Source organism: Apis mellifera, linkage group LG15, assembly GCF_003254395.2.
Source record: "Apis mellifera strain DH4 linkage group LG15, Amel_HAv3.1, whole genome shotgun sequence".
NCBI classification, from domain to species: domain Eukaryota; kingdom Metazoa; phylum Arthropoda; class Insecta; order Hymenoptera; family Apidae; genus Apis; species Apis mellifera.
The window spans coordinates 8,414,250-8,439,097 of record NC_037652.1 but is presented as its reverse complement, the minus strand read 5'-3'; the positions used below and the strand labels follow the sequence as shown (position 1 = coordinate 8,439,097).

At 40.2% G+C, this 24,848-nt stretch overlaps 1 protein-coding gene across 4 annotated transcripts in view; it reads left to right on the top strand.

Annotated features, from left to right (window-relative positions):
* The window catches only part of LOC726948 (suppressor of lurcher protein 1), a 388,735-nt gene that overhangs the window by 322,413 nt on the left and 41,474 nt on the right, over positions 1-24,848 (top strand). For all 4 annotated transcript variants that reach the window (XR_409726.3, XM_001122665.5, XM_006563653.3 and 1 more), the window contains exon 9: positions 20,783-20,969. Coding sequence is in view for 3 of the 4 variants with exons in the window: in XM_001122665.5 (XP_001122665.2) it covers positions 20,783-20,969 (187 nt within the window). In the remaining variant the exon portion in view is untranslated. The remainder of the gene's footprint in view (positions 1-20,782; positions 20,970-24,848) is intronic.

Sequence of the window (24,848 nt, the reverse complement as noted above, 5' to 3'; positions counted from 1 at the left end):
AGTTAATTGTGCCGTGGTATTCGGCGACCACGTATTTCTACGTTATCGACAGAGCCGAGATTATCGAGTTTGGTTATCGTTATTCCCTATTTCGGTGTTTTTTTTTTCCAGCAGTGCGAGGTCAACGGCGGCAGAGCCGTTCGTGAATGAAATTGAAAGGGGCCGTATGGAATAATGGTTTCCTCGTAGAGGTCGATGGACGGGCGATTTTCCGCGACCGGATCCGATATTGAATTTTTTCCCTTCCCTCTCCGGGGGATGGAATCGGAAACTGCCTTTATCGTCAAGCAACCGCCCGCTAGCCACCCATAATTTACTCGGTGATAATGTTACTCGACAAGGGATACGGCGAGTTTAACGCAGTTTCCGAGAAACTCTGAATTTTCCACTTCTCCTAGACAGTATTTCCCTTCCCTCCTTTCCTTTCCGCAATTATTTCGAATTAAACGTACGATCGTATACCACCTTTTACTGTTGCACGGTCGAAAATTCGTACGTCCAATTTTTATATCACGTTGGAAATTTTGTATACTGGCTGGAATGCTTGCACGACGATTCTAATTGTTGTCTGTTTCTGTATAGTTTCGTTTCAAACTTTTCTAATCGCAGCTATTCTATCCACCGGTGAAATTAATTTGCTTGGACGAAAGATACGTTCGATGCTAACTTTTCTGATACGTGATTTTTATTTACGTGACACGATAATCGTAAGATGGTGATTCGACGAAATAATATATACATTCTTGCACTGGTGTTTCAATTTTCTAACACCAGAGTGCGCAGAATTTGCTCATTAAATTACAAGCCGTTCTTGAATATATTCGATGGATGCTATCGTAAGAATAATTCAATTAATATATTCTTCCACTGTTTCAATTTTTCTAACATTACAAACCTCGATTTAGGTGAAAGATATATATTCGATGGATGCTGTCTCAAGCATAATTCAATTAATATATATTCTTCCACCAGTGTTTCAATTTTCTAACACCAGAGTGCGCAGAATCTACTCGTTAAATTACAAGCAGTTCCGCGACTTGAATGAAATGTATATTCTATGGATGCTGTCTCAAGCATAATTCAATTAATATATATTCTTCCACTGATGTTTCAATTTTTCTAACATTACAAACCGTTTCCAAACTTGAATGAAAGATATATATTCGATGGATGCTATCGTAAGAATAATTCAATTAATATATATTCTTTCATCGGTGTTTCAATTTTCTAACACCAGAGTGCGCAGAATCTATTCATTAAATTACAAGCAGTTCCCCAACTTGAATGAAATATATATTCAATGGATGCTATCGTAAGAATTCAATTAATATATATTCTTCCACCGGTGTTTCAATTTTCTAACACCAGAGTGCGCAGAATTCATTAAATTACAAGCCGTTCCGCGACTTGAATGAAATATATATTCTATGGATGCTGTCTCAAGAATAATTCAATTAATATATATTCTTCCACCGTTTCCGTTGTTTCAATTTTCTAACACCAGAGTGCGCAGAATCTACTCGTTAAATTACAAGCAGTTCCCCGACTTGAATGAAATATATATTCAATGGATGCTATCGTAAGAATAATTCAATTAATATATGTTCTTCCACCAGTGTTTCAATTTTTCTAACATTAGAAATTGTTACCCGACTTGGATGAAAAATATATATTCGATGGATGCTGTCTCAAGAATAATTCAATTAATATATATTCTTCCACCGGTATTTCAATTTTCTAACACCAGAGTGCGCAGAATTCATTAAATTACAAGCCGTTCCGCGACTTGAATGAAATATATATTCTATGGATGCTGTCTCAAGCATAATTCAATTAATATATATTCTTCCACTGGTATTTCAATTTTTCTAACATTACAAACCGTTCTCCGACTTGGATGAAAGATATATATTCGATGGATGCTGTCTCAAGAATAATTCAACGGATTAATACATATTCTTCCACCGATATTTTAATTTTTCTAACACCAGCGAATCTACTTGGATGAAAGATATATTCGATGGATGCTGTCTCAAGAATAATTCATTAATATATACACATTCTTCCAGAAGAATTTACTTATTAAATTACCAATGATCCTGACCGGAACTCGCGTAAGAGTTCTCGCGTAAACTCGCACGTTCCCTCCCCACTCTTCCTCCTTTTTCCTCCCCTCCCTTCCTTTAACGCGTGAATAATTCGCGGCGCGCTCTCTTCTCCACGCTTAATTCGCTTCGCCTCCGCCAGATACCTCCGCTGGGACTTTTATAATGAGCCGTGACGCGCGCAAGAAACAGGACGCCAAACAGGAGGAGGGGGGAGCGCAAAGACATCCGACGAATTTCCCCTTGAAATTCGCAAATTACCTCGCGGAGCGGAGTCTCTCCGTGGCCTATTCTTTTATTTGCTATACACAATTTCCTTCCTTTGAGGAATCTACCTAGGAGCCTTCCTCCGCTTTTTCTCTTTATCTCTCGCCTCTCTCTTTCTCGCGCCCATCCCCCCCGAGAATCCCCCCCTGAGAATCGTATAACGAGGCCGAGCGTACGGGAACGAGATAATATAAGCCACGCACGGCCACGAAATTTACAAAGGACGACGACCGGGAATTAATCTCGCGAGAGACCCCGCTTCTTAACGTTCTCTCGCTCACCCCCGATTTTCGCCACCCCTTTCCTCCATCTTATTTCTCCTTCTCTCTGCATTAAACTCGCCAATTGCGAGCATTTAAGTTAAGTTCGTTTCTTACCTTCTCCGTTTCTCTTTCGCGTATACGCATATAAGAATAAAAGAAATTCCCGTTCCTTTCTTTTCCTCGAATCTCGTCTCGTTAGATCTTTCGTAGTATTCTGGATGAGAAATTGTGATGGAACGACGCTTTTTCAATAAATCAGATTTTCCACGTAGGTGTATAATAATATAACCGAGATGATGTGACAACAGTCATTTTGAAACGTGTCACGGATACGTTCTTATTGTAATTAAATTGTTTGGGGATGAATTATTTAATATTTTTTGAAACGATATAAAAAAAAAACGCTCGTTCACGATGATTGGCGTTGTTATTCGTTATTATTCACGACTCTGACGACGTGAAACGCACAGGTTTTCCACAAGGCGGAAAATATTTTCGACGCAAAACCGCCACGCAATAACCTAATTTACATTTTTAATATTAATCAGGCTGGCGAATTGACTAACGAGGTATATATATATATTTATGGAAAGGAGGGTTGTTATGGAAAGAGAGAGAAAAGAGAGGGTATATTGACTTTCTTCCGTGTAATCGATACATTTCTCTTTCGCAAGCGTCTATCTTTGTGAAATTTTTAGCCGAGATCCGATCGAGCTATTCCCTTACAAGATACAACCTTTGAAGATTCTTCCCCTTCTTCTCGAACAAACGAATCTTTTCGAACCTTCAACTTTTTTTTCAATTTTTACGATAAAAAATCTATCGATTATTATTAAGAGGAGAAGAAGAGAGAAGAGATCGAATTAAAGAGAATTATCTTATTATACCGTTGGAAGAGTTTGAAATTTTGTATAAATCTCGTGAAAAAGAATTTCTCTCTTTAAACAAAGAGATCCCTCCATGGTCCCTCCACCTATTCATGATACTTTACGTACCATTAAGACCTTCTCGAGCATGAGAAAATTTCATTTCCAAAATCGTGAACACAAGGGAGGAGGGTCGAGGAATAAAAGAAGAAAAAGGGGGGGAATTTTATCGAACTCGAGTTTCGAGAAGCATTTACATATTCCAGCGAAGGGAACGTAACTAACCAAATAGAGTGGAACGCGAAATTCGAGAGGACGGATGAAGACCTCCTCCTCCTCTTTTTCGCGATCGATCGATAATATTTCGATTACTGATTTTTATCCAGACCGATCGATAATTCTTCTTTTCGAATTCGAAGGAATCGAAGATAAGTGAAGATAAGTGTTGTTTGCGACTGCATTGGAAGAGAGAGAGAGAGAGAGAAAGGGAAAAAATCGAGCTTTTTTACACCTACGTTGCGTTTCGATTTATTTATTACTGCGCGTTTTCACAATAATTAATCGACTATCGACCCCTCCTGCCCTCTCTCCCGGCCTATAATACGATTGATGAAAATGGAATTGATGAAAACTTTAAATATAAAATACCTCGAAGCATACGTTTTCAATAATATCGTTTAATTAAAATCAACGAAAGGTTTTGCGAAAGAGAGAGAGAGAGAGAAAATTAACTTTTAACGGGAAAAAAATTCGATCGATAGATAGATAGATAGATAGAGCGAGGTAACAAATTGCGATCAAACAGTGTATAAAATTTCCCAACTTTTCCCCAACTTTGACTCCCTCTCGAAATTCTGAATAATCATTTCGCGCGCATCCACTTACGAACCGAAACGCACGCTGCTGCGAAACGTTGACGAGGCAAAATAAAATATATAATTACGAGTAAAATATTCGATTTTTAATTCGATGAATATTTATAACTTTCGTATCTGCGTTACGTATCGTTGTCGCGTAAAGTTTCGAGTTTTTATCCCGTCCTCCATTATTATTATTATTATTATCATGCATCAGAGAATAATCTCGAATCAAAACGAATCGATTTGACGTATCGCGAGCTCTTTCGTTTAAAGATAAAAAAGGAAAGAAAAATTGGTGGTCGAAATGCGTGATCGAATCGAGGCGAATAATCGCCGTTTAATTCCTCGTCGAGAATCTTATTAAAAGATACCTTTCCCTCGCTTTGATCGCGTTACAAATTTACCGACCGAAAATCTCGCTTGTTCCTTTGTGCGATTCGAGACGGAAGGGAAGGGTGGGGAGAGGGATCCTTTTGGTGGTACACACACTTTGACAAGCGCACCGCAAAACTCTATCTCGCTGATTCCCAACTCGACACGCGTCTCGCGATTGTACATCGGAAAAAGGAAGAGCGTCCCTTCTTCTTCCTCTTCTTCTTTCTGCCTCAAAGTAGCAGAAGATGACAAGTAGCAACGTAATATATCTCGGAGCAGAGCAGAGCAAAGTCCACCGCCCTTTTTCTTTCCCTGACCACCGTTGGATTCGTCATTAGCCGAACATTAGACGTCCGCAAAGGTGGACACAATTCGTTTCGCCTCCTCCTTTTCTGGAGGAGGAGGAGGAGAACGTCGGGTGACAAAAAAATTTCGATGGACGAAGATTACAAAACAAGATTACGACGCCTGAAACGCAGCGAAACGTTCAAAAGGGAATCGAAATCGTTGGCCTTCGCTACTGAAAAGAGAAAAAGAGAGAGTTGACTTTAACAAATTTCGAATTTTCGTGTTCTCTCTCGTGCAAATACATAATTTCGAAGGATAAAGACAAAATTATGATGCTTGAAACGGAGCGAATCAAAAGGGAATCGAAACCGTTGACCTTCGCTACTGAAAACAAAGAAAGAGAGAATGAGTGGCTCGAACGATAACTTTAACAAATTTCGAACCGTGTTTCCTATCAAATATATAATTTCGATGGATGAAGATAAAATTACGACCTTCGAAACGTCGCTCTAAAAGCGGCGGCTCAAAAGGAAATCGAAATTGTTGACCTTCACTACTGAAAAGAGAGAGAGAATTGATTTTAACAAATTTCGAACCATGTTTTCTATCAAGTATATAATTTCGATGAATAAAGATAAAATTACGACGTTCGAAACGTGATGGTTCAAAAAGGAATCGAAATCGTTGACCTTCGCTACTGAAAAGAGAGAGAGTTGATTTTAACAAATTTCGAACCATGTTTTCTATCGTGTTTTCTATCAAATATATAATTTCGATGGATGAAGATAAAATTACGACGTTCGAAACGTGTCTCAAAAGGGAATCGAAATCGTTGACCTTCGCTACTAAAAACAGAAAGAGAGAGAGTTGACTTTAACAAATTTCGAACCAAATATATAATTTCGATGGATAAAGACAAAATTACGACGCTCGAAAGAAGCGGTTCAAAAGGGAATCGAAATCAGTAGCGAAGGTCAACGTTCTTCGCTACTAAAGAGAGAGAGAGAAAGTGGAGATGGCGATAACTTTAGCAATGTTTTCTCTCCATACAAAGAATTAGAAATAGTGACGCGACGCCAAGGTCGAAAGAAATAATTTTAGCAAATTAACTTATGGATAGGAGAAACTTGGTCCGGAGAGAGTCGCGTTGCTCGTTTATCGAGCGTGCAGTCATATTTATGTTTATACAACAACGATGGCTGCATCGATATACCCTGCATTATACCTGCGCGTATTAAGGGATATTTATGGGAGGGCGTAAAGTGGATGGAACGAGCAATACCGTTGTCACGCCTCTTCTAATGGTTTTGCAAAATAATAAACCACGGCCATCTCCCCCTCCCGATATATTCATTCATCCTTTTTAATTCCTTTTCCCTGCAACGATGCGGTAAAAGTATTCCAAGTTAACCAGAGGATAAACTTCACTTCACGTTACTTTCTTCGAAGAGAAAGCGTGTATCGATTGAAAATTCGAAAAAAAGAAGAACCTTTTTTCCCCTTTCTTCGAGCGGAAATTGAAATGAGAAGAACATTGACATCAGTCAAATTATTATGCAACGAAAAGAATAAAATAATAATTAAATACAATTTATTCGTGAAAGAACGCGATCGTTTCTTTTCCCTTCCTTAATGTCAAACATGAACAGGAAATTATTAGAGTCTTTTAATAAAAAAAAAAGAAAAAGATTGTTGACGCAAATATGGCAAAAAAACTTTGTCTCGTCGGAATATCGAAAGAGGGGAAACATTAATTTTCATCGGGGACAATAACAAATCCTTGGAGATAGAGATTTGAAACGATGGATTCGATTATCGAGCATTCCTTCTTCTTTTTTCCTTCTTTTTCCCCTCCCAAGCATCCCCCTGGATGTTTTCCTTTTCTCACGCCGGCCCGCGTCCGGGAGCATGAACAGCGAAATAAACAGGAACACCGGCGTTCCACAAACTCTTTATCCGATCGGAAAACTGAAAAATCGGAAACGTATGATATTTACTCGCTTGCTTCCATTATTTATTCGCGTCCTTCCTCCGATATCATCGTTTGACAACGTAATATTTTCCAGAGTTTCTCCTCTTTATGGAATGGGAGAGAGAAAGAAGAGAAAAACGTTTCTTCCCGCCGTTCGTTCGTTCGTTTCTTATTTAACCGCGAATTACAAACGATCATATGAAAAGTTTTTCATTAAAATCTCGTTGAATCGCCCCCTCTCGAGCATTATTCCCCTCCCTCTCCCCCCAAGATAAGTTAAAGTTTCACGACAAAGTTGAATTTCCCTCAGGTTATTCCCCTCCCAACTTTTATAACCAATTACTAATTTACTCTTTGGAAATTTTTAAACAGGTTTTCAAGTTCTTTTTTTTTTTCGAAAAGAAAATTCTCGGGGCCCTTTTTTCCTTTTTCTCTCTCTCGTCCGCGCGAGGAACAATCTCGCCCCGCAAATCACCCCGTCGTTCCACCCAAATTGAATTACCGTTGCCATTCATATCCACCCGATCGATGTTTATCCTGCAATCATCGAAATTTTCGATCCCGTGTTTTTTTTTTTGATGGATCGAGACGTGGAGCGACACCCGGATATTCGTTAAACTTTATTGTTTATTTATTAATAACGGGACGGTGAGCGCTAGGTGCGATGTATCGAACGAACGGCACATACGAAACGTGGTAGAGGGGGGGAAAAAAAGAAGAAAAATCCGAGGTAAATGGCAGGACGAGTTGATGTAATCCGCGTTGTTTCACGGTCGAACTCGATTCTTCTTTCTCTCTCTCTCTCTTCGACGCGAAAAGTATCGAAACTTGAAAAGAAAAAATATATAACAAGTGTTTAACAAGTCGAGAAATTTAACATCTTACGATTTAACACTTGTTGTTAAATAGTTATTTTCAACGATAACACGAGCTTTGCTTTAACTCTGCTATATGCTTTATATATACGAATCTTGGTGACGAGGAGGAGGAGACAGCGATAACGAAAAGCTGATTGGAACCCAGAATCCGGCCGTTTAAACCCGCCGATCGATCGATCGATCAAACTCTCCCAAATCAGTTAGATGAATTTCATTTATCCCTATACTCGATGCTGTAATACTCGCGTGTATCGAATCCGTGACTGATCGCCCGTGTAATTTAGATTCGCGTTAATCCTCTTCGTTCCTCTTCGATCGAAGAAGAATTCGCGGGCGAATAAACTTTCGACCGAGTGGATCATTTCTTGAAAGGGGCGTCGTATCGTAAACCAGCTTAGCCTTGAGCAAAGCAGCTAATTCTATGGTCGCATCGACGGGACAGCAGCAGTTTGTCCTGCGTGGAGATCCAGTATACGTGTGTGTGATTCAATATTAGCGGAGAGTTGGTCATTTGACGGTGTATTCACGTCCACGCCTGAAACCGCGGAAAGTGTATATTGACTCGCGTCCACTTGCCCAAACTTGTCCAAGATGAGTTGTAATGTTTGACGGGATTCCTCGCGGTTAATCGAGCACGAAATATATATATCAATCGTTAGATATATATTTATTTACTCGAAATGGATTGGCTTCTTCGAACCGTTATTCGATCGTGTCAAGCATTCGTATTCATCGACATTGTTCAGTTTATATATATATTGGGTTGGCAACTAAGTAAAGGATTTTTTTTAGAAAATCAAAGACAATTTTTTCGTGGAACTAAATAACTTTATTCTGTAACGTGTTGCCCATTTTGATCAATCACCTTTTGCCATCTTTCAGGCAGCATCATAATCCCACGTTCGTAAAACTTGTGATTTTTATTAGCAAAAAAGTGAATCAGGTACGATTTGATATCATCATCGTTATTGAAATTTTTACCATTCGAGGAGTTTTGTAAAGATCGAAACAAAAAGTAATCGGATGGTGCAAGGTCAGGACTATATGGTGGATGTGGCAAAACATCCCAACCAAGCTCCAATAATTTTTGCCCAGTGACCAAAGATATGTGTGGCCTTGCATCGTCACGATGGAATACAACACCTTTTCGATTTGTCAATTCGGGCCGCTTTTCTTCAACCGCATTGTTTAATTTCGTTAGTTGTTCAATGTAGACAACAAAATTGATCGTTCGGTTGGGTGGTAAGAGTTCAAAATAGACAATTCCTTTGTAATCCCACCAAACTGATAACAAAACCTTCTTTCGACGAATACCAGCTTTTGATGTTGTTCGAGCTGGTTCACGTGGCCTGCTCCACCATCTTTTCCGCTTGATATTGTTGTAAACAACCCACTTTTCATCGCCAGTTATCGGTCGTTTTAAAAATGGATCATTTTCATTACGTTTCTTTAGCAAATCGCAGCTGTTAAGGCGTTGCGTTAAATGCTTTTCTTTCAGTTCGCGAGGAACCCATATATCGAGTTTTCGAACATAGCCAAGTTGTTTTAAGCGGTTTTCGATGCATGTATGCGATACATGAAGCTTCTCTGTAATCTCACGAGTTGTACTGTGACGATCCGAATCGATTATTGCTTTGATTAGATCGTCATCAACTTCAACTGAAATCCGCAATTACTTAGTTGCCAACCCAATAAAAGTATGTATTTGTGCGTTAAATGTCACTGGATGCCTTTCTGAACGCGGTGATGGTAGAACAATCCCTTTGTTAAATAAAGGGTGTCAAAAAATTTACGTGAGATTTGAGTTAAATATAAAAGAGAGTTTTTAAAATATTATTCAATAATGAAGACAGTTTTTGTATCGTACAACGCTTCATTTTTACTAACTAAATTAAACTCTCAGCTGTCAAACTGTTCTCTTTTCAGAGTTGCCAACAACTTGATGCAAAAATGGCGGCAAATTCAAATACTCTTTTCTTTCGAACAAATCACAATGTCTTTTTTAATCTCTCGCTTTGTCCTTGCTTCCATATCTTTATGGGAAAGTTGTCTCGATGTCTTTCCACCGAGATCTCGATTAAAATCGACACGGCTCACGGCAAATATAAAAGGGAACGAGATCGTTCAATCTCGAGATATCTCGACGAATCTCGTGAATTGTTTAGCTCCAGCAACCCCGCCCCACGCGGCGATAAAATTAATTTATTGCAAACTTCTCTTTTAAACCGATCAAGCGCAAAGTTGGTGCGTTTACGTTCATCGCTAAATTCACAAGATTCTCAAGTTTCTCGGAGAGGGGGGGGGGGGGATTCTCAGCTTCCAAAGCCCTTCCTCGATATTCTTCAGTGGGGTACCCGATCCGAGGAAAATTTCTGGAATAATACATGATGCAGGGAGTCCGTCCACAGAGTCCCCAGCAAAGGAGCGCCAATAATTGCGATGATTCTTCTCGAGGATTCAGTTTTTAACGGAATTTATAAAAGTTCGCTGAAATTTTATTCACTTTATTCACTTTTGTTATCGTTGTTTTATGTTAGTCAACGACATTGCTATTCAATAGCTGACGTCTATTTCTTTTTCTTAAATATATTTCTCCATCTCTGTTCGAGCATCACACACAGAGGAGTCGATATTAAACGAGAAAAGGGGAAAGTGTTGGAAAACGTCGCCCTCGCGGTTAAATCGTCGCAGGTGAGCGAGGAAAAAAGAGAGAAAAAATAAGAGAAGCGGAGGGTGAGGAATGGATCTGTCGTATCCGAGCCTCTGTTGTTCCACTGTTCTCGCGCCCGGCCCACCCCGTGTATCGTGTACACGGGCATGTAAATGAAAGGGGGAGGCCGAGATACAAGCGTAACCGGATTTTTGGCCCCGAATCGAAACCTCCCTCCTCTCCTCCCGACATCCACTCCTAATAAAACGAATCAACTCGGATCACGAGTATTTTGCATGGAAATTAAGAAGAAAATCGACTTCTTTCTTTCTCCTTCTCCCTTTCGCCCAGCCGATATCGTTGCGAAAATTCCAAATCCAATCCGATCCGTGCAATTTTTTCCAGCACCGACAATTCCCTCTCTCGTTCACTTTTATCGGATCGAATTCGAAAGTGTAATTGAAACGAGTAAAGATAAGGAAATAAAGCAGCGTGTCTGATGAAAAAGTTTGTCCGTAATTATTCGTATCCCATATCCTCCGTCCGATATCCATCATCGGCGTGATTAATAATTCGAGGCACGATTGTTTGGTGGGGGGGATGGCGGAGAATCGAGCGGTTGGACACGACGGGGAGGACAATGAGCCGTTCGAGTGGCGCGGTCCATTCATTTCCAGATCTTTATCGTCGCTAATCGGTCCCTTGATAGACGAGCTCTCCCCTATCCCTGTGACGGAGATGATGGATGCGCCGGGTAACGGTAAGAGAACGACAGGAGCGCGTAACGCGAGGATATCGATTGGATACTGCTGAAGGGAGGGGGAGGGCACGCGTCTCATCCACGTGTTTCGTTGAAAAGAAAGGAGGACCGCCTCGAGTCGATATTCGAAAATATTTCGTTTCGTTTTTTAAAATGGAAATTCCCAACGATTGGCGGCGCGTCATCCCGACTTGTCGATCGGGCGCACAATGCCTCCTCCACTTCCTCTTCTTTTTCTCTTCTTCTCTCGCGACGCTTCGACATCGGCCTCTCCCTCCATCCACGAGAAGCTCATCAACTAATGGAAATGCGATCGAGCGATGAAAACGATATCAATCAAAATATTTGTCTTTGAGGAAAGGGGGGAGGTGGCGAGACGAAAAGTTGGAAGAAGAAGGAAGGAAGGGGAGAAAAATAGAGGAGAGGAAAGAATGGACAACGGGGAATGACGTTGCTCTCCGAGTTGCGAAGGAAAGTTATTAGGACGGGTTGTACGATGAAAAATAGCGAGTTCCGTCATCGTTGGATGGGGAAAATAAGAGGAAAAGAGAGAGAGAAAAAGAGGCAATAACCGGTCAACCGATAAAATATCCGTTTACCTCCCCCATTTCCCTGAACAGAATAAAGCGAAATTACCATCGTAACTTTGCTCTTCGAATTAATCACTTGAAAGAGAAAAAAATTTGAGAAAATTGCTTCTCGATATTTTGGAATATTTCTTTCGAGGTTGCGAAAGGGGTGTATCTCGAAAGCGTAACGAAATCTGTGACAGAGCGAGGTACTTTGGAAAACGAGAGAGAGAGAGAGGGATACGCGAGGGACGATGAAAGGCAACGATGAAGAAGCAAAAGCCGATAAATCAGCCGCTCTAGTCAGAATTAGTTACCGTTCCATTTTGCAGCGACGTTAAGTAACTTCTCTTCCTTCCTCCTTTCCGTCTCCGCTCTCTCCCCCTCCTCTCGATTTCCATGCTTCCCTTATCTACCCTCCTCTCTCTCTCTCGCTTCGTCCGCGAGCTTCTCCACCTCGTTTCCTCCCCTTTTCTTCCCGGCATCCGGATCCACGGCGGTTCGTGCCTGAGACAAAACCACGGTGCAACCAACCACGGTTCGCCAGTTTTCCAGAATTCTCCACGGCCAGACACCAGCGTCGGTTTCCGTTTCTGGCGTCTCTCTCTCTCTATCTGTCTGTCTATCTTTCGTTTGTTCTATCGATCCTCTGCCTCTCCCAGCCCAGAGGGAGTATCGTCTAACTCCGGCGTCGATCGTCCACGATTGGAAATACGCGATTTCGACGTCTGGGAAACTGATAAAAGGGTCACCCACCCAGCTTCTTGGAAGAATCATTTCGCATCCTCGACGCGTAAGAATGCGAGCGGAACGAGAGATCGAGGACTTTCGACGCTTTCGTGGAATTTTTTTTCTTCGTTCGAAACAAAGTAAAAGCAAGGGTTTGTTCATTCTTTTCTTACGACTCGATTTTCATGCCGAAAATCTTAATTATAAAGTGATTTATATCAACCAATCATAAAAACATTGGAATTTTATATATTATTCTAGCCTTATGGTCTGGAATACTATAAGTTCCTCAATAAAACTAATTATTTGTATAGAATTAAGATCACCAAGATCGTGAATTAACAATGACCAAATCTATAATACAATTGTGACACGCATTTTTAATAATTTTTTTTATAGTTATACCATTCTCAATCGGAGGATTTGGAAATTGATTAATTCCTTTAATATTAGGATCCCCTGATATAGCTTTTCCTCGAATAAATAATATTAGATTCTACCACCTTCGTTAATTATACTTTTATTAAGAAATTTATTTTATCCAAGACCAGGGACTGGATGAACAGTATATCCATCATTATCAGCATATTTATATTTCATTCATCACCATCAGTTGATTTTGCAATTTTTTCTCTTCATATATCAGGAATTTCATCAATTATAGGATCATTAAACTTAATAGTTACAATTATAATAATAAAAAATTTTTCTTTAAATTACGATCAAATTTCCATGATCAGTTTTTATTACAGCAATTTTATTGATTATATCATTACCAGTTTTAGTTGGAGCAATCACTATATTATTATTTGATCGAAATTTTAATACTTCATTCTTTGACCCAATAGGAAGTGGTGATCCTATTTTATATCAACACTTGTTTTGATTTTCATTAAGATTTTCATGCCGAAGTAGAAGAGTGCACAAATTCCTTTTTCAATTCCTGGCTACCAATAGCAATTATGATTCCAACTCCTGTTTCATCTTTAGTTCATTCATCAACTTTAGTAACAGCTGGAATTTATTTATTGATTCGATGTGTAAATTTATTACATTTTATGACTCGATTTTCATGGATCGAAAATGGATCTTTTTTCTTTTTTTTCATTCGGAGAAAGGAGAGACAATTCGATTTCGATTATTACAAATCCATAAAACGATTTGAAAATTACGTGTGTTTGCGCGATCAACCGCCGATTAACTTCCGACGGATACTTAATGAGTTGGTTCGTTGAATAAATTTCGTTGTCAGTCACTGTCGAAACAACAATGCAAAATTTATTAGGGAAACTGTGTACCTGTGTTATGATACATCCAAATTACCATTCTCCTTCCCCAGATTCTAATAGCTATTCGATTTACTATGCAATTAACCTCGTGCAAACTCGCCTGTCAAGTCTCAAAGTATTTGTTCCATTCCCCCCCCCCCCCCCCGTAACCCCCGTTCGTGTAAACGGGTGATTTATTCATAAAATTGAAAGATCAAACAAGCTGTGTCGCAGCACAGTTTCGTTTCGATTAAAAAAAAAAATATTTGATCGCCGCGTGCCAACTTTCCCTTTAAAATTTCAATTCAAAGAGTTGAATTGGGACTGGAATTTGAACTTTGAATATCGTGCATTTTTTTCCCCCCGTTCATCGATGATTTGGAAAATAAAAAAAAAAAAGGAAAAAAATAATAATGAATAAAAAAATCCACGTATTAAAAAAACGTTAATAAACAAGATGAAACAAGCAGTGGAGAAAAAAATTTACAAAACGCTCGATGATACATTGCGAAATAAATTTGTATACATATTTTTCTTCCTTTTTTCCAGTTTATTTATTTATTTATTTCACAATCTGAAATATTTCGACCTTTCATTAAATTTTCGATTCTCTAAATAATAATGCAAGAATTTATCCGCTCGTCCTCCGATTATCAAAACGAACCCTCGAGTTCTCTTTTCGAAAAAAAAATAAAAGCGCTCTGACTCGTTCTCCCTCAAATGCGCGTTGTTAAGGATACGCTTTCCACTTAAGTACAGGCTAACTTTCAACAATTTTATTTCCTTGCCGCGTTACTTCCCCCAAAGAAGCTTCTACTAAATAAAACTGGTAAATAAACGAGGCGAGGTTTTAAATTTTGAGGGAGAAACCGATTTCAGAAGCTCTTTTGCCTCCAGATATTTCACGTGTGATAATCATCGAATCCCGTGCAAATTAATACTTGGAGGAATTTAAAATACGAAATAAAATGGACAAAAAAAAAGGAGAGAGAGAGGAAACGACGATTAGGGAAGAACAGGGTTTTAAATTCGTTTCGAGGGCGTAATACGTCTCTAAAGAGCGATTAATAAGGGTTCGAGTTATCGCAAGATTGAGAGACAATCTTTTCGCCGCAACTTGATACAAGTTTATTTTCTCCTCTTCTCGTTGACGAGAACCGGCCAATCTTCTCTTCTCTTCGTCCCTCTCCACACACATATATACGTATACACAGGCCCAAACAGGAGCTAGAAAGCATTTTGAAACCAAGTTAACAACGTTAATGAAACGAGATACCGTTATACCGGAGAGTTAGTTCACCGGTTAATCGGTTTAAGTCAAGAGACCGTAAAATGGAAATTCGTGAAACACAATGAAACAGGCCTGCGGGGAGAGGGAGAGGGTTTTCGTCGGCGTGTATCGGAAATTATATAACACCTTAAACCATGAGATAAAGCGGCGGACATATTGGACGGGATAAATTTGTTCCACGCATCCCTCCTCCTCCTCCTGCTCCTTCATTTTCACAGTTAACCGAATCTTCTCACTTTCTCTGCTCTCCTTTCCTAAATTGTCAAACGATCGAAAGAAAATTTTTCTTCGATAATAAAAAATAAAGAGTGAGAAATTAGAAAATGATTATGATTTTTATCGAATTAAGAAATCGGGAGACGAGAAATGATAGGGAAGATTCAATTAAATTTCCTCGATATCGTTACCGACAATGGACGCTTTTGTAAAATAATTACATTCACATCATACTTTGAGGCAATTTGTTCTGTTATGCGTCAATTATATCGGAGGGGTTCGCATTTTCGGCAATTAAGCGGAGCAATAACGAAAATAATCGTAAATTTTCCGCTCTGCTTTCTTAATTATTCGATACCTCGTTTAAGGAAACAAACAAATTTCACGAATTCGAAATTGAAACTCCTCAAAAATGTTTCTTTTCTTCCATTTCCGAATTATTTTCGCTCAAAACAGGATTACATTAAAAATAAGGATTAATTAAAAATATAATTTTCTCTTTCGATCGTTGCAATATCCTCGCAGCAATCGCTAGTCGGCTAATATTAATCTTTCATCGTCTCCCGTCGTCCATACGAATTCAATTACTCCATCGATAACGATAAAATTAACGCAAACGACTAATGATCCCCTCAAATTTTTCTCCCTTAAAAATCTCCTCAAAAATCTTCCTCCGCATATACAACAATTTTTCAACCTATATATACATCTCTCCGTATTTTCGTCTCCCGTACGATCCTTTCACCTCTCTTCCTTCCCTCCGATTCTTAAACATCGATAGAATCTCGTTGACAAATATTCGTGTGGCAAGAAGCGGCGGAGATTTCCTGGCGAAAAGTCGCTACACACACATATATATATATATATGTACATATATGATATACACTCTCTTTCACGTGTGGTGGCAAGAGCGACGAAGAAATCGGCGGAGACGTCCGCGCGTGAATAATGCAGAGATCCGCAAGAAAATGCGGGGGCTGCATCAGCCCGAAACGGAACAGGATATTCCCTGGATGGGCGGCGATTCTGCTGAGCGTGATAGCGGACACGCGAGGAGCGGGGACGCATAAGCTTGGAATCGCTCGGTTACTTGGCCGGTTACTCGCAAGACGCGACCGGCAAATGGCGTTCAAATTAATTCCGCCAAACTTCCAACCCTCCTCCCTCCTTCTAACCCCCGGTTAGAAATTATTAATACGCGTACCGCTGACTCGGCCCTCCACCTCGTTTAAGGTTAAACGTTCAATGCGAGATCCGCAAATCGCGTTCCTCCAAGCGATCAGATTCGACGACGACGAGTGAAACGAGCTTGAAACAATTCCGCCACCGCCGTGCAATTTAACCTCCTCTCCCCGCAAGAGTTTACGAAATTGTGTGTACGAGGGAGGGGAATTCCAATGGTTTTCATGGCAACTTCCTTTTTCACCGTTGGCAGGGATGGATCCTGTGTGCGACGCGATGTATGGAAGAGAGGGGGTGTATAGGAGTGTATGGGGTTGGTGATATAGTTGACGAACGAAATTTGACTGGTAAACTGAAATTTCGAGCGAGTTTCAGCGAGAGCTGGTTTTGGGGGGGGAGAATGCGTAAAACGAGAATGAAGCGCGATTAAATTTCGAGAAACGGGGAGGAGGGTTCGTGTATATACACGCGTGGAAATTTCGACGAACGAGATTTTAATTAGCCCTTCGCGTACCAAGATTCGATTGCGGGCGTGCAATTAATTGCGATCATTTCGGACGAGGCTTTCGAAGATGTAATTTCGAATCGTGTTTTTTCTTCCTACCCTTTTGTTTAAATAATTCGAAAAAAAGTTCGATTGAAAAGGGAGAGTAAATGGAAATTGTTGTAGAGGAGGGAAAAGTACGAAGAGAAATTTTCGAAAAGGAGACGGGCAAATAATATTGGTAAATATGGATATTTAATCTGGCATTAATCTGATTAAACGCTACGCGATTTCCATTAGTAATATCCGTTAATAATTCGCGATACGAAAAGTTTCATCTGTTTATAAAACACGATTGTAAAAAAGTAAACCACGTTCCAGGAATTACAAGTTGTGATATTTCTCCAATAAACGCGTTTATCTTGCAATAATTCTTTTATAATTTTCTCGAAAAACAACCATTTCCGGTCAAAAATTCTTTCGAGCTCTCACCGACCTAAAACATTTCGATTTTTACGGACTTTTAAAAGTGTAGAAAAATCCATTCGTAATCTCTGTTCGAGTCGAAAAGTGGCACAAAATTTTTTCAACCCCTTCCCATAATAAATTCCTCGCATAAATTTCCAGATCCTCCTCGATCGTTAAGTTCACGTTCTCGCATTTCTTAGCGTTTAATAACAAATTGTCAACGATTTATAAACATCGACGCGAAGATAAACAATTTTCTGTCAACTTCTCTCTTTTTAAACGACCCTCTCCTTCGATCCATCCGAGCGATCGGCCACTCGACGAATACATTAGACTTACTTAGAGGGGGGCATATTCTTGGAAGTAGACGCATCGATCGTCATAAGTGAATTCGTCCCTTGGAGTATAACCGGGGGAGACGTACTTGGAATACTTTGAACGTGGGTCTCCTAAGAATTTTCAGAAGACGGCTCATGAATGCAAATTAAAACGTTTACCCCCTTCCTCTTCCCCGTGCTATTCGACCCGCCTGGTGTTCAAAAGTCGATAAGCCCCCTCTCCCCTCTCTAGGCAAGGCCTAAATAATGAACGCGCGGTAAACAAGCGTTCTTCCTCCTCTCTCTCTCTCTCTCTCCTTTGCTCCTCTTTGCCACCCTTTTTTCCCCAAAGCTTCCGCGCATTGGGCCGCATAAAGGCGAAGAAGCCGAGCGAAAACGAGGCCGATCCCCGAATTTCATAGAGGCCATTTTCTTAGACGGAGCCTTTGCTAAACAGTGTTCTCTACGAGAAACTACGGGCACGTTTACGTAACTCGAGCCACTTTTTCTTCGTTCACTTTTGAACGAAAGCCGAGCGTTCGATTCAATTCGGCCGGCACTACTTTGCTACCTGAATTGAGAACTTGTGCGAAAAATTTTCTTTCCTTCGACTCGAGGATCGGCTCATTAATTTCGCTGGCAATTCGAATTAAACGAATCGGAGGAGAGGGGAGGGAATTCTCGCGTTTTTCGTAGGACCCAGTTGTCGCGGGTCGCTTGGATTGCTTATGCAATCCTCCATTTCCCCGGGAATTGACCGCTAACGAAGCGAAACAAGCGTAATCGCGGCAAGTCAGCAAGACCCGCTTCTCTAACCCAGTTACCGTGGAATTTATCGTGATGTAAATATATTTTCATTTTATCTCGCGTTTGAAAAAAGGGGAAAGAAGAGGTGAAAAATCTTTCTCTGTTATTGCTCCTTTGTCGATGGGTAATAATCAATGCATTTACGCAATTGGACAAAAAATTCTTTGAAGAAAGGATCTCGTCCGAGATTATTCCGATATTATCGGGCGAGAGAATGAATGCGGAGAAGAGCAGTAGTACGAGGGCAATATTTTCGATATGCTAATAACTTGGAGGCCGAGTATCGAGATCTGTGATACGATGCAACTGTGATCCAAACAGTCATGCAACATTCATGAGCCATCGTACATATCACTTCTCTCGCCCTTTTGCTTTCCGCGCGGTAAATCTTTGTCGCGTCGTGCGCATCCTATCTTTCGAGCCCCGTCCGTGGAATAATATTTTTTAATGTCCGTTTTCTTTTTTCTCTTTTCGGTTCGCGAAATTCGTTGGAAGTTTTTTCGCGTCCATCGATCGGCAGAGAGAGAGAGAGAAAAAGGGGGAAATCACGGGTCTCGTCAGATGCGGAAACGAGTGAAAATTGTGCATCAGCCATCGAAACAATTCTCGCGGCCAACAAACGCGAGTGTGTAAATTCATGGCACGCCTTTGAACCGTCTACGTTTCACGCGTCGTGTAGCAGCCAACTAATTACGCAAACAACGCAATGAACCAGACGGACAATAAATTAATACTCTTTGTATCCGGTAATTAACGCCAAGCCAATTAATTAAAATTGCGAGCGTCGCTTGCGAAACAATCTATATCGTCAAACTATATTATTTCTTGCGCGATAAATTCGTAAAAAAAAAGAAAATCTCTCTTTTCTCCTCCTCCCAACTTATATCCTCGAGACGATTTTTCAATATAAACGGTGTCCCAAAATTAACGCGAGATTTGAATTGAATATAAAAGAGAGTTTCTAGTCTTTGGATATTTATTTTTTAAGCGAATCGTAAACCCTTTCGTCGAAATTTTTCACCACCTTTCTGCATAATTGTGGTTGTGGGATCATCGACATAGACCTTTCGCTTCAAATAACCCCATAAGAAGAAATCTAATGGTATTAAATCACACGATCCAATTCTGATCACCGAAACGAGAGAGTACACGAGCAGGAAATGTCTCGTGCGGTAATCGAATCGTTTCGTTGGCTGAATGGCACGTGGCATCGTCTCGTCGAAACCACGTATCGGCCGCATCGATATCATCGAATTTCAGCAGAAAGAACCGTGTTATCGCGTCGCGATATCGAGCGCCATTAACAGTCGCTACTCGACCAGCCTCCTTCTCAAAAAAGTATGGTCCGATGACGCCTTCTGCCCAAAACCCGCACCAAACGGTGACACGTCGTGGGTGCGTTTGTTTCTCGCTAATCGCACGCGACTTCTCCGAACCCCAAACGCAATTGGCAATTTTGGCGATCGACAAAGGCATCGAGGCGAAAATGTGCTTCGTCGCTTAGGATTATTTTGCTGGAAAAAGCAGCATCCACTTTTTCGCGATTAATAATCCATTCCACGTTGTTGTATCGTACAACGCTCCATTTTTACCAATCCTAAACTCTCTCAGCCGTCAAACCGTTCTTTTCTCAGGCTTGCCAACGACTTGATGCAAAAATGGCGGCAAATTCACATCCTGCGTTAATTTTGGGACACCTTTTATATATTTAAAACACGTTTCCAAGATCGTCTCGTGGTATAATAATGAAGGAAAAAAATAAAGAAAAATAACGTAATAAGAGATCGAGGAGAAACGAGAGGAAGAGGGAGGGTGGTAATGCTTGTGTATCGAACAATGCTTGAAAATGGTAAAACGACGTGTTCCAGATTTTCAGTCGGTTAATGTAGACTTGGAATACGATTTTCTATTCATCCTGCGTTAATTTTGGGACACTCTATATATGTATATATATATATATTGAAGATACGCGTTTTCAATTCCAGATAAACTGTGAATCGCACGTCTGAAAATATATTTCCTTCAGTAATATAATATAAAACACACGCAACAAGTATAAAACTCACGATCCAAAATTAGATACTAAAATAATGGACGAATAATTGGATAAAGCGATAGTTTTATCGTTGATTTCAACGTTTTAACGTCATACTTTTGTTTGTTGCAGCGTCGCTTTGCGATATGGTTTTCAACAGCGACACGACGAAGACAGGGGTGGTCACGTCTCCGGGATATCCGAATCCTTATCCACCGAGGACGCACTGTACGTACGAGTTCCAGGGGCGGGGAAAGGAACGTGTCCAATTGGTATTCCACGATCTCAACTTGTATCATACGTCGAACACGGCGAACGAGTAAGTATTTGTCTCCTCTCTCTTTTTCTCTCTCCTTGCGAATAAATTCGGTAATAACGAGAGAAAGAGAGAGAGAGAGAGAGAAGAAAATGTTTTCTCCTCGCGAAAATATATATATATATATATATATAGCGTGATCGATCATCGAATCGGATCCGTGGAAAGCAGGGTTGAAATATCGCGGGTTGCGAAAGTTGAAAAATTGTTATGCGTAGGTGAAAACTGGTACGTCGATGAGTGAAAAATGAATGGTCCGTTTAAACACGTCAATCACGTGTTTAACGCTTTTCAATAATAAGTAAAGCGAGCCGATCGAAGTTACAGGGAAGCTGGAAACGTTTGCAAATACGGGGAAAAAGCGGACGAGAGGAGCGTTGTTCGATCGTTCAGAGCGAATCGGTATCAAATTTTATCGATGGATCCGCTTTAATCGTGGAAACATCTCGAAAAAACGTACGAATATACACGAATATATCGTACGAAAGTCAAAATTGGTTCAATTTTCTTTATTTTCCCTTCTTCGAGAAAAGGGATTTTAAAAACGCGATACTTTTACTTAGCAAGCTCGCAATTTCCAACCGGTTCTTAATTTACGCGCTTTTCGTATTTACACACGCGAGATACAATCCATTGTTGTGTTTACGTTGTCGAGCTGAAATATTAAACGAAACGTGTATAATTAAAAGTGGAGAATTTATCATTGGAACAACTGTATCGGTTCAACTGTATCATCTGTTTCCATTCCTCTGGAATTTCTGGATAATCCTCGAAACATTGCTCCAACATCTTTTCAATACTTTATTCGCGATACTTTCACGATTTCTACGAATAATTTTGTATTAAAATACGAGAGAGAGAGAGAGAGAGAGAGAGAGAGAGAGAGAGAGATTTGATTTTTACAAAAATATTCGATTTTTGTAACGATCGATCAATTTCTAAAATTTAATCACGTTCTATTTCGATACTCGTGATTATATTACGCGAAATATATCGTTAACAATCAAAGCTGATTAATAGATAAATCCGGGAATGAACTCAAACATTAATTTCGCGACAATGAGAATTTTAATAGCGAATTAATAATCTAATTGATAATTAAATTCGATCGTTGATTAAACTAATTATTATTATTATCATCCTCATACCCGCTAAATAATTGCGCAAATATTTCGAGATACCTCGAGTGAACGATTTTAAAATAAAATAGAAAAAAGGAAAATTCTCTTTCCCTCTTTTCTTCTTCCATCCCCAATCTTCCTTCCTTTATCCATCCTTCCAACTCTTGCGGACGATAATTAATAATCGCGGGCATAATTTATAATCGAACAATCGCGCATACAATTTCGAAAAACAAACCCCCCGATATGACAATAGATAATGGAAGCGGCAATGATGAAACGAAGCGACGAATCGGATCATCAATATCCATTCAACGATTTATCCCGATTAAACATCAAAGCGTGGAAAATACTTTCCCAAAAATAGATCTCCTCTCTCTCTCTCTCTCTCTCTCTCTCTCCATTAACGAAAGAGTCATCGTCGTCGTCGTCGAATCGCTAATTGTCTTCGTCGAAAGATTAGACACCGATTAATTCTCGCGATAACTTTTAGCAATCAGCGTAAGTGGCGAGGAAAATGAAAAAAAAAAAAAAAAGGAGAGGAAAATGGTGGTGGACACACCGTACTCTTTAAACCGAGTGCGTGTGCGATGGATCCCCCTCCTCTCCCTCCCCGCAGTCGTGAAATCGATCACAACTGTCGGTTCCCGTGCTTTTCACAAGGACAAGCGGAGAATTCCGGGAACGTCCGATCGTCCGACAACGAAACGAACTCGTCGATCAATCGGCGGCGCTAATGGCGGAATTCGGCCATCGCCACTCGATCCCATTCCCCTCCCTCCCTCTCTTGTGAAAATCGTACTCGAAGGCGCGCCTCGCCTCGCCAAATTCCGCGTCGCCTTTTCATTATACAGCCACCCTGTTGTTGCTCGCCCTTCCCTTCTCCTCCTTTACACTTTACGTCGATACGAGCAACGTTAAATCAACGTTTTCGAGAGAAGAGAGCCGCTGAGGGCGACTTGTTCGCGATTCGTTTCCAAAAAAGAGGGGAAAAGGATCGAGGAGATCGAATTTGGCCTCCTCGAGAGATTATTGGCTTTGGTAAAAAAAAAAGAAAGTAATGGATATTCTTCCGTCGATGGAAAAGATTTCCAGATTCCTTTTCTATTTTCGATCTCGAGTAGCGCTTCGAAATACCCGTCTGCGAAATAACGGCCATTATATCAGACCTCGTCAACTTCGTTAAACAGAGGGAGGAGGAGGGAGATCCATAAATCTAACTATTAACTGACCCGTCAGTCTATTAACCCGCGTGCAATGGAATCACGTACACCGTGTGTGCGTAATTCTCTTTTCCATCACGATTCAAAATCGATTGCAACGTTGTTTCCATTCACTTCTCAATCACCTTCAGCTTTGAATCAACACTTTTATCATTATCCCACGAAGAAGGGTTTTTGTCTTTTCTCCAACGATTGCTTCCTCGTATCGAGGCGAATAGGAAACGAGGAGCGGCGAATCATCACAGGAAGGAAGAGGTCCTCGGTTAGGGGAATGGCATGCGAGGAACGCGGGCGGAGCAACTGCTTTCCTGACAACGGCAATCGCGATTGGTCATCCTCTCGTTCATTTTCCGCGTGCCTGGCCTTAAACGGTGTTTAATTGCCGCTGCCACGTTTCATCGTGCGGTCGCTCGAGCAATGTTGCCTTAGTTGCCTTCCCGGTAATTGTTCCTATTGCATTTCGAACGAAAATCGAGATAATCGCGCGTGTTTCTCCTCGATTCTGAAAGAATCTCTCTTTCCAATCCTTCCTCTCTCTCTCTGCAAATTAACTTGGTTCGTGTTAATAACGAACGAGGGCTAGGTATAATTAATAATCGTGGTCGGTTCTCGCGAACTTGTCAACCCTGTTCGACAGACGCCGTTATTAACTAATGTAACACAACGTGGAACAACAACATGGAAAATTATTATCGGAATAATTTCAACGATCGTTGATGATTTCTTTCCTTTTTTTTTCTCCTTCGCGTAAATTTTATCGCGAATTAATTAATGGAGTGGGAATTTGTGGAGGGGAGGAGAGGGGTAATTGCCGATATTGAGCGAGATGAACGAAATATGATTAACACGGCGCGGCTGATGAAAAGTTAGGTTAATAGAAAATCTGTCGATGAAATCCGTGACAAATTCTATTTCTTCGGCAAATGGCAATCTGTGGATGTAGCGCGTAAAAACTGCTCGAAACGGGTTATTAGTTTTCTCGTCACTTTGAAAATTTCATTTAAAATTAAGTGTGAGAATTATACTCCTTCTTTTTTTTTTTTACAATAATGAACCATCGTCTAACGAAAGATTGTCCGTTCGAGATAAAAAAGGGATTTTTTCCAACAATGTTTATTGCACGATAAATAAATTTGCCCTCAAATATTCGAGGAATCGAAGGCGAAAAGCGATGATTTTATCAACAGGTGAAACGAGGTGTAATTCGGTGACGATTTTCCATCGAAAATTCTCTACTTTTCTAAACAAAGAATATATTTTATTATGACAGTTCCGCGGAATTGGACGAACGAGATGGATACCGATCCAAAAAGATTTCAGGAAAGAGGAGATAAGGAAAGATTCGTAGTTCTCGCCAGTTCTTCCGGATTAAACGAGGAAACGAGGTGTACACGTTATTTATTACACGGCTTCCAATAAATTCGCTATGAAATACGCTACACTGCCAACGTAGCGCTATATTGCGAGATTTATTATAACTATATATATATATATATTTAGAAACAAAATGAAATGAAATCCCGTTTCGAAAAATATCT